The sequence below is a fragment of the Nycticebus coucang genome, chromosome 4, assembly GCF_027406575.1.
Source record: "Nycticebus coucang isolate mNycCou1 chromosome 4, mNycCou1.pri, whole genome shotgun sequence".
Lineage (NCBI taxonomy): Eukaryota > Metazoa > Chordata > Mammalia > Primates > Lorisidae > Nycticebus > Nycticebus coucang.
This window is the reverse complement of record NC_069783.1, coordinates 135,140,727-135,152,100: the sequence shown is the minus strand read 5'-3', so window position 1 is coordinate 135,152,100 and position 11,374 is coordinate 135,140,727. Positions and strand designations below refer to the sequence as shown.

At 42.7% G+C, this 11,374-nt stretch overlaps 1 gene segment (V, D, J or C); it reads right to left on the bottom strand.

Annotated features, from left to right (window-relative positions):
- Positions 1–5,338: 5,338 nt before the first annotated feature.
- LOC128584886 (immunoglobulin lambda variable 4-69-like) lies at positions 5,339–7,093 on the bottom strand. The segment is given in 2 exon segments: positions 5,339–6,819; positions 6,947–7,093. Coding segments are annotated over 2 exon segments (465 nt in total).
- Positions 7,094–11,374: the final 4,281 nt, after the last annotated feature.

Sequence of the window (11,374 nt, the reverse complement as noted above, 5' to 3'; positions counted from 1 at the left end):
GTCACTGATAGCCCGACAGTTGGCTGACCCGGTTGCCTGTAGTGAACAGATACTACAGGGGTTTGCACCTGCCTGAATCACAAGGAATTCTATTTCTTCTCAGCCATGCCACTAGGCTCTGCCTGTATCTAGCAGGAGGAGGTGAGGCCTGACAACCTTGGGCACTTGATGGAGGCAGTTCCAGCCCCTCTCCTGATTGATGTTACTGACAGAACAGAACAGAACAACTTTGTGGGAATTTGTTACTGTCCCTGCTAAATTCCCCTGCAGAAGAGAAGCTGTTTTGAGTTCCAGAGCCTGCACCTCAGGCCCTGTCTTTGTTCTCACAGGTTTGTATTCAGTTACCTGTCAGTTCTAGCTTGCTGCCTTCTTTTGTCTATAAGCTGACAATCCCCTGAGGGCCTGGTGCATCTTAGGCTCAGTAAAACAGTCCTCTGGGTCAGCCCTGCCCTGGGAACTTCCTGGGCCTGTTAGTGTGTTCCTAGTCCCTACACTCCACCCAGGTTGGTACCACCTCAGGCAAACACTTTACTCGTGGGGCCTGCATTTCCATCCCAGATCTGTTCCCATGGTGGTTGCCACCTGAATAGATGCCCAGCCTCCTCTGTCTGCCCAGGGAAACAGGGGGTGAGGCTTCAAAATATCTGGGAGTGAGCCGTATTATTGCTAAAAGACGGCTGCTGCTCTGTGCCTCAGGGCACTGCTGCTCCAGTATGGTTCCCTCTCAGCCGACTGCCCTTTTCTCACTCCAATGCCCCAGAGTTAGCACTGAATAGCTGCAGTTTAGGCACTGTCCACACCCCTAAAGAAATCACCCAAGAATCTGGATCCTGGGGGACAGGCCTCTAGACCTCAGAGTGAGAGTGGAGGGGAGTGCTGGGAGCTCAAAGTTGCAGGTAGAGAATATATACAGTTTTATGCCTGGCAGGAGAATGCCATGACACCCTAGAAGGGGATGTAGGTCCAGTTTTTAGAGGGTCTCTCCCGGGGAGTATAGTGGGAAGACTTTTGAACTCTGCTCATTTGTTTGTGGGGCACTCCGAGCCGTTCTCATGGGGGAGGGGACTCCCGTCCACTTGGTGATGGATTTTGTACCTTTCGTTTGTATCCTTGTGGTTGCAGCTCACCTCAGCAGGGTTGATGTGTGTTCTTCACCTTCTCTCTTGGTGCAGCTCAAATCCACTAGGTTATGTGCTAAATTTCTGTCCTTTAACTCTTCTTCTGGATGGGAGCCTCTATGGAAAGTTGGCTTCAGTCAGCCATCTTGTCTCCACCCCCAATTTTGAAGGTATTAAGAGAAAATAATTTTGATCTATTATTTGTGCACATGACAAATTTCACATTAATTATAAAAACAAAACAGAATACTATCTTCTCTTTTTGGAAGATAACCAGGGAAATTAAGGAACAAATACAACACACAAATGCCCATTAGGACTTCAGGTGGAGGCAGGTGAGGAATTGTGGGAGGGGAAAGGACAAGAGCTAGGGTCTTGGGGGGTGCTGTCCCCTATGCGGGTGCTGACCAGTGTCCATGCCTGGACTGTGCAGATAACAAGGAGGGTGAGGAGCAGCTCAGGATGTTGTGGAGACACCCATAGCTCTGTCTTCAGTCCCTGTGCAGAGGGTGATGGCTCTCCATTCTCTTACACCCTCTGAACAGGCCAGGATGGGACTTCTCATGCATATGAGCTCTGTAGGACAGGATCTTGGTCAGGAGGAGGGAAGTTCAGCTCCAATATTAAGTCCTATGCTGTGTAAATTCACTGAGATTCCAGCATCATACTATGCCTCATTAGGATTGGGTAGAAATAAGCTGACATCAAGACAGAGCCACCTTATGTTATCTTACCAAGCCAGAGTTCAGAGTCTCTGGCTGAAGCTCTGAAAGGAATCTTTCTAGATTGTAAGGGAAAAGGCACAATCTAAAGCCTCAGCTCATGGGTGAAGGCCTGTTTAGCTCCAGTTCCTGGGAACCCACCAGTTATAATTTCCAAATAGCAGAGAATAGTCATGGGGAGGAACCAGTGGAAGAACTCTGTAAATATGAAAAGTCAGAGTAGATCATCTCCCCCAAAGGATGACAAAGGAGATACAACAGAAATACCAACCATAGAGAATTGGCAAAAATGTCAGAAATAGAAATCAGAATATGGATGAAAATAATATTAATAGAGTGGAGGAAAAGATGGAAATAGAAATTTAAAAAAATAGTTCAAAGTTGTCTCAAGAAATTATTTTTTTTTTTTTAAGATTTATTTATTTTTTTTTTTTTGTAGAGACAGAGTCTCACTGTACCGCCCTCAGGTTGAGTGCTGTGGCGTCACACGGCTCAAAGCAACCTCCAACTCTTGGGCTTACACAATTCTCTTGCCTCAGCCTCCTGAGCAGCTGGGACCACAGGCGCCCACCACAACGCCCGGCTATTTTATTTTTTGTTGCAGTTTGGCCGGGGCTGGGTCTGAACCCGCCACCCTCGGCATATGGGGCCGGCGCCCTACTCACTGAGCCACAGGCGCCGCCCAGTCTCAAGAAATTATTGAATTCACAGACAACATCACCAAGGATACGGACATAATGAGAAAAGATATAATAGAGCTTAAGGAATGAAAAAAGTCATTTGAAGCTCTTCAAAATGTAGTAGATAACCTTGGTAATACAGTAAGATACCCTCAGTAAGAGAGTTGAGCAGGGAGGAGAAAAGATTGCAAAAATTCAAGACAAGTCTTTCGAACCACCCTAAGCATTCAAAGAGGCAGAAAAAAATAACAAGAATAGAATATTCCCTGAAAAAGTTATGGGATCATACTAAAAGATTAAACATCTGAATTATAGGGACTCCTGAAGGAGAAGAGTATGGTTCTAAAGGCACAGATGTTCCACTCCAGGACATTATGGTGGAGAATTTCTCAAGCATTGCAAGAGACACAGAAATTCAGACAGTAGATAGTTTCATAACCCCAGCATTATTCAATCCAAATAAAGCATCTCCTAGACACATTGCAATTACCTTTGCCAAAGTTAATATGAAGGAGAAAATCCCGCAAGCAGCCAGGTATAAGAAAAGTATTACCTACAAAAGGAAAAATATCAGGAAGATGGCAGATCTTTCAGCCAACCCTTTTTAAGCCAGAAGAGGATGGTCATCAACCTTCAACCTTCTAAAACGAAAGAACTTTCAGTCCAGGATCCTGTATCTGGCTATGGGAGTTTTATTTGTGATGGAGAAATCAAATACTTTACTCACATCAACATGTTAAGGAAATTTTCCATAACTAGGTCAGCTCTCCAGGAAATACTCAGACCCATTTTTCATAATGTTCTACCACCAAAGTAAACTTACCAGAATTCAAAGACCAAAACCTAGCTTCCACAATGGTGAAAGGGTTAAAAATATGCACTGAGCCTTTGAAAAGCATGATGACCAAAACACTACCATAGCTATCAATTCTCTCAATTAATGTGAATGGCTTCAATTCTCCTCTAAAGAGGTACAGGTTAGCTGACTGGATACAAAAACTCAGGCCAGGTATCTGTTGCCTCCAAGAGACATACACCTTACCTCAAAGAATAAGAGAAGACTCAGGGTGAAAGAATGGACAGCAGTAGTAATATAGGCAAATGGAAAAAGAAAAAAGCGGGCATTGCAATCTTATTTGCAGATACAATGGGATTTAAACCAACAAAAATAAGGAAAGACAAGGATGGACTTATCAAAGGAAACACTCAACACGAAGAGATTTTAATAATTAACATTTATTCACCCTATCTGAATTCTCCTTGATTTATAAAACAAACCCTGACTGATCTAAACAATATGATATCTTCCTGCACTGTAATAGTTGGAGATTTTATTAATCCTTTGGGAGTTCTCAATAGATCCTCCAAGAAGAAACTTAACAAGGAAATAATGAAATTAAACTTAACCCTAGAACAAATGAACCTAACAGACATATATAGATCATTTAATCCTAATAAAACTAAATACACATTCTTCTCATCGGCCCATGGATCATCCTCCAAAATTGATCATATCATAGGACACAAGTCTAAACTTAACAAATTTAAAAGAATAGAAATTATTCCCTGCATCTTCTCAGACCATCATTTTTAAATTCTTATTTCTTTCTGTTATTCGGGCTCAGTTCTATCAATTGATCTACCTTGCGTCCAATTATTCTATCTTCTTTTTTCTTTATTAATACTCTCTATATAAACCTCTCTTGAGATTTTTTTCTTAATTTTTTGACATGTTTTTCTTTATTACATTTAGTATATTTATAATAGGTGATGCAAAGTCTTTCTCTATTAGTTCTAATGTCTGTGATTCTCTGGGGATAATTTTTATTAAATATTTTTGTTCATTTTGTGCTTTGTTGTTGCTAGAATGTTTAACCTCTTGTAATACATAGGAAAAATTATTTCTAGTTTCTTTTTCTGCCTCATGATTTCATCTTGAAATATAGATATTTCAAATAATATAATGTGACAGCTCTGGAAGTCAGTTTCCTTCCTTGATGATTTTGTTGTTATTGTTTTGTTTTATTTTGTTATTAGTTATTTCAACGTGGCTTCATGGTTGTCTGGGTTAGGACTGCATTCTCTGCACATATGGTCACTGAAATCCCAGTTCAGTAACATTAGTTGCTAATTACCGGGCAGAGGTTCCCTTCACTGCCTTGAAAGAACACAGCTCTCAGCCCCTCACAAAGCCTGCCTTCATGTGTTGGGCCTCATCTCCACACTCCATCACCTGACAGCTCTGTGTTGGCCTCACTTCATCTTTGCACAGTGGAAAAGGATCAGGGCCTTTCTAGTTCTTATCTGGACATAACACAGCCCTGAGCATAGAAGTGGTTTTTGTGTCCACAGGACTATGTCAGAGCTTATCAACACCACCTATGGACATCCCACACCATGCATTTTTTTTTTCCTTATAAGTATTTTGCTTAGCTTGTTGTCTATCCCATGTCATTCCACTATCTCAAACACCCTCAATGTTAATAAATTACTGTGCTTACTCTACAAGAAAATGAGGATGGGGTGGCCTAAGGAAAATAAGCTCTGAGTCCTTTCAAATTCATAAAAGTACTAATGAGATTTCACCTAACGCATTCAGAAAGCTCAATAATGTCAATAATGACAATTGTCTGAGGTAGGGTTCTGTGGGAAAAGTACAAAATCTTATTATTTTGTTACTTCTATGGATAATATTCTCCTGGGTTTCACAATTATAATGGTTTTGAGGCTTTTTATTTTCAGGACTTCCCTGGGTCTCAGAAAATATATATGTATAAAAAGAATAAGCCAAAAGAACACAACTCTTGTTCTTGTAAAGCCTGCACATTTTTTTCTTAAGTGACCCCAAATTGTTGCAAATATTTAATAAATGTCCAGAGTACAGAAAACATTGATTTAGACAATTCATATCACTGTTACCATTGCTGTCTATGATGGGACAGGTTTTCAGAGGACTCTGGTCCACCATTGCGTGTTTCTTGACTACTTTTTATGGAAAAAGAAATCCTTTCTTGCTTAGAGGCACCAAGTGACCTCAATGGCAATTTATTTTCTTTTTTCTTAGATTATTACATCTCAATAGTTGTCTTATATACATTGAGCTTAATTCATCCACTTTGTTCTTCATTCCCAAAATGTAGTCATTGACCACTTAAGAAAATGTTTGGAAACAGCCAAAGTGCTTAAGAATTTTTCTCACACTAGCCACAAGTTTATATTCTCTCGTTCTAGTTTTTCAGTCTGTGCTTTCCACCAAATAGGTAGAATTTCAAAATTTCTTAGAAGTAAAAAAGAATTTCAAGGTGGTTATTTATTAATTATTATTATTACTATCAGAGACAGAGTCTGACTCTAACTCTAGGTTGAGTGCTGCCACGGTTTTGTCAAAGCTCACAGCAACTTCAAATTCTTGGGCTCGGGTGATCCTAATGCCTCAAGTGCCCGAGTACCTAGGACTATAGACTAATACCATGATACCCAGCGAATTTTTTCTGTTTTGATGGAAATGGGATCTTTCTCTTGTTCAGGTTTGTCTTGAACTACTGAGCTCAGGTAATCCACATGCCTGGGCCTCCCAGAATGCTAGGATTACAGACATGCATATAAACCTTTGAAAGGCAGAAGTGAGGTGTGTAGAGGAGTCTCCATGGTTGAATCTGGAAAACTAGAAGGTTCTTGCATCCCCCCATGTAGTGACCAAGTAGCAACCTTCATGGAAGCGACAGGATCAGCCATAACATCTATATCATTGTTATCTCTGTTCAATCTATCCATGCCTAGCCTAATGATCTTGGTCCCAGGGAACCCCTGACAGAAATCAGAATGTGCCTAGTTCTCTCATTGTAAAATTTCAATCAAAGTAATCAAGGAGGGGTCAGAACAACAGACACTATTTCTGGGATCCTGGTGGCAGCCTTGGTAGCAGTCAAGAAAATAGTTTTTGTCTCACTTCCCTCTTCATCTGGATCACTGTGCTTTACCCAAATGGTACACCAACACTATGAGATACTCCACAGATGTAGTCAGCCTCATCCTCAGACTGGAGGTTGGAGATGGTTAAGTAGCGGTTGGCCCCAGAGCTGGAGCCAGAGAAGCGATCTGGGACCCCATCTCCCTTGCTGCTGCTTCCATCACTCTTAAGTTGCATCACATACCAAGGAGCCTTCCCTGGCTGCTGCTGATACCATTCAATGAAGTAGCTGCTGTGTGCACTGCTCAGGGTGCAGGTGAGCTTGACCGAGGCTCCCAGGGAGGCAGATGCAGAGGGCAGCTGAGTCACCACAGGCTGGGAGAGGGACCCTGGAAACACAGACACCTGTTGTGACCTGGAGGAAGGACCAGAGGCAAGAGCAGTCCTGTCATGGGTGTGGGAAGAGGTTTCAGTGGCCTGGGGGGAGCAACTCAGGATGCTGAGGATCATACTGACCTGTGCAGTGAAGGAGGAGAGTGAGGAGGAGGAGTGGGGTCCAGGCCATGGTGCAGACACCCCAGAGCTCTGCTGAGGCAGACACTCCACAGGTCTCTCTTATCCCTCCTCCAGCCCCAGAGGAGAGAGAGGGACCCTGCATGCAAATGTGCTACTCTTCCCCTGCCCAGCCCAACCCTCCGTGGGCCTGTGTGCAGCCCCACTGTCAGGGTGTCATTTCTGAGAAGAGTAAGCATGGGCTGGGCTTTTCTGAGAATCCCAGAGGCTAGGAGTATACTCCCTGCTGGCTCTAGTGAGCGCATGCCAGGTGTCTGGGTATCCAGCTGAGCCCTACAGAGCACTCAGTGACAGCCACACAGCGCCCCCTGCTTCCCAGTTCAGGTCCAGCATGTCTGTGACCAGATGTCAGGGGGTCCTGACAGAGGCTCCTGTCCCCACCAGGGCCTTGACCACTGCCCACTCCCTGCTCAAGGCCAGAGTAATATCCCTGTTCAGGGCAATTCCTACCTCATCTCTGTACTTAGTTTTCTTTTTGAGACTCAGTGGGAACAGACTACATGACTTTCTTGTTATGAACATGTCTTCCTGAAAAGTGGTGTCTAAATATAAATGGTACATGAAAAAAAAATGTGCCTTAGGTGAGAACAGGAATCATTCCACCATGATCCCACTCTTCAGGCTGCTCATGAATCCAGGTTTCTCTCTCTCTGCTTGAGTGTTCAGTCTGTGAGCACCTATGGCAAGGAGTTGTGAGCACTAGGGAAAATAAGTTATCTTGCTTTGTGCTTCACAGGAATTTTTATCACATAAAGATTAATGCTAATGTTAAAAAACATAATCAGCATACTTTGGGTTTCTTCTGAAGTCAGAGATTAAAGATTTTCAAGAAAGAAGCAGGCCTGCTGGTGACACTTTCCTACATAAAAGACCTGATAAAAGGCAATAGTTTTATCTGACATGAAGATTTTTTTGATTAACTGAAGGGAAGGCAATGGCATAAAATGAACCAAAACATACAATTTAGAAGGGAGTTTGTGAATCAGAGATGAGGAAGGGGAGAGGGTGAGAAGGGTCCACTGTAGAAGGGACTGGAGGAGAAGCCAGGGGGGAGATTGGGCAGGAGCTAGAAGGGAGGTCAGGTCAGGGTGAGGTTTGGGTGTGTTTAATTTTTCTATTTTTCTTATAGACAGTGTATCTTCCCCCAGCTCTCAGTTTTCCTTTCTTGTCATACCCTTTCATGGACTGAGGGTGACATTATTTAATGAAGACTTGTTTATTTATTTTTTATTTATATATATTTATTTATTTATTTATTTTGAGACAGAGTCTCACTTATTAACCCTCAGTAGAGTGCTATGGTGTCACAGCTCACAGCAACCTCCAAATCCTTTGGCTTAGGCAATTCTCTTGCCTCAGCCTCCCGAGTACCTGGGACTACAGGTGCCTGCCACAATGCCCGGCTATTTTTTTGTTGCAGTTTGACCAGGGCTGGGTTTGAACTCACCACCCTCAGTATATGGGGCTGGTGCCTTCCCCGCTGAGCCATAGGCACCACCCTTAATGAAGGCTTGTTTAATTTTCTCTGTGAGTGATTTCTCTTTGGTTTCTATCTATTATCTTATTTTTCATCATTCTTATAAGTGTGATAATATATAAACATGTATGTGGATTTTGGTGGAAGAAATATTTTAGCAATGTGGAATCTCAGGCCCCCCTCTAGATGCTCTGAGTCAGAATCCACATTATGAAGGTCCCAGATGGTCCATGTACAGGTTACAGTTTAAGAAACTCTGACACAGGCACAAAGGCGCTGCTGGGTTTTGGCAATCAATTGCTCCTCCTGCCTCAGAGTCTTTTCCCTCCCACCAATGTGCCAGTAAACCAGCTTCCTGTGTCCTGCTTTGGGTGTCAGGCACCAGGCACAGTGCACTTGGGGTTTCCACTGGAAACGAGGGGAATATCCACCCTGAACCTCATACATTTCACAAAAATCAACAGAAATGTTTTCTCATTTTGATGCAAGCAAATAAGTAACATTATGTAAAAAATATAATTCTGCATTAGTTATTATGATCTTAATAATACTAAGCAGTATATTCATGTATTGTAAAATAGGGGAATTTTGCATATTAACCTTAAAATATAATGACCGCCATGAAATTTAGAAACGTGGGCAATGGTACGATTATACTATGATATGTTGAGAGCCAGGATGAAAGTCCTGTTATATTAGTTGTTTGATATATTAGTTTTCTAGGACTGTAATCACAATGTACCACACATTGAGTGATTTAAAACAAGCAACATGTATTGTCTTACAGTTCTGGAGACCAGCCCTCCAAAATCTATGAGTCCAGGACACATTCCCTTTGAAACTTGTAGAGAAATCTTTCCTTTCAGTGTCCTGGCTACTGGCTGACAGCTGTTAATTTTTAGAAGCCTTTCTTTGCAGATGAATAACTTTAGTCTGTCCCACTTCTTTACATAATTGATCCCTGTGTGTATGGGTCTTCTCATGCCTGTTTTCTTCAAAGGACACCAGACATATTGGATTAAGAGACTGCGCTGCTCGTCTTAGCTATTACATCTGCAAGAATACTTTTTTTCACACAAGGATATGGATACACACACACACAACACACTCACACTAGACACAAATACCAAAATGGCAGCAATAAGATTTTATGTATAAATGAAAACATTCAATATAAGGGAACTAAATTATTCAGTCAAAACCAGAACAGCTGAATGCATAAACTATCAAGACTCAAGTGCGTACTCCATTCAAGAAACTCACAGCACCTATAAAGACACCCATGGACTGAAAATCTGCGGATGGAGAGAAGACATTTAACACAAGAGGAAATAAAAAGAAAAAGCAAGACTAGGTACATGTATATGAGGTAAAATGAGATTTCAAAACAAAAGCTAAAAACAAAACAACAACAATGAAGTCATTATATAAAGATCTGAGTTCAGGAAAATGATAAGTGTAAACTCAGCTAACACTGGAGCATTCAGATACATTAAAATGTTCTTAGAGCTAAAGAGAGAGATAGACCCCAATACCATAATAGCTAGGGATGTGAATACCCCAATCTCAGCACCTAGATGAAAAATCAACTAGGAAATATCAAAGTTCATCTTTGTTATAGACCAAATAGATCTAATACACACGTACCTAAAATGTTACCCAACCAGTCTGGAATACACTTAGTCTCAGCACGTGAAACATTCTCAAAAATAGACCAAACATTAGCACACAAAATTAATCTCAATTTTTTTCATAAATTGAAATTATATGAAGTATATTATCTGACTGTGATGAAATAAACCAAGTTTGATAATAACAGGAACTTGAAAAATAGTTACAAACACATAGAAATTGAACAGCATGATCCTGAACAACCATTGGGTCAATAAAGAAATGAACAAGGGGGGAGAGACAAGATTGTGGACTGAAGCCAGCTCTCAACAGAGGCTCCCATCCAGAAGGACAGTTAAGGGACAGAATTTAGTAAGTATCCTGGTGGATTTGAGGCGCACCGAGAGAAGGTTGAAGAACTCACATCAACACCACTGAGGCAAGCTGTGATCACAAGGACGCAAACAAAAGGTACACAATCCACCACCAAGCGGACGGGAGTCCCCCTCCCCCATGAGACCGGCTCAAGAGCCCCACAATTAAACAAATGGGCAGAAATTAAAGGCCCTCCCACTACACTCCACAGGAGAGACCTTCTAAAAACTGGACCTACCTCCCCTACTAGGGTGCCATGGCGTTCTCCTGCCAGGCATAAAACTGTATAAAACTTTAAAAATCCTTTGCCGGCAACCCTGAACCCCCAACACTCCCCTCCCACTCACTGAGGTCTGGAGGCCTGTCCCCCAGGAGTTCGGATTCTTGGGTGATTTCTCAAGGGGAGTGGACAGTCTCCGAGCTGCAATTGGTCAGTGCTGACTCTGAGGCACGTGAGTGAGGAGAGGGCACCCGGCTAAGGGGGAGTCACGCCTCGGCGGCACTTCCCTGTGGTGCGCTACAGCAGCCCTCCCCAGGCAACAATATGGCCAGGCATAAAATTGAATGAAACTCTAGCTTCCCCCCACTCTCACTCGGGGGTCTGGGGGCCTGCCCCCCAGGAGTCCAGATTCTTGGGAGATCTCTCGAGGGGTGTGGACAGAGCATAAACTGCGGCCACTCAGTGCTGACTCTGGGGCACAAGACAGAGGAGAAAAGGGTCGGCTGGGTGCCCACACCAGAGCTGCAGTTCCTGGAGGCAAATCAACAGCTGTTTTTTCTTTAACAGCAAAACGGCTCACTTCTGGATATTCTGAAGCCACACCCCCTGTCTCCCTGGGCAACCAGAGGAGGCCACCAGTGAGCAAAGGATTTGCCTGACACTGCTCACAAACCCGGGAAGCTTCCAG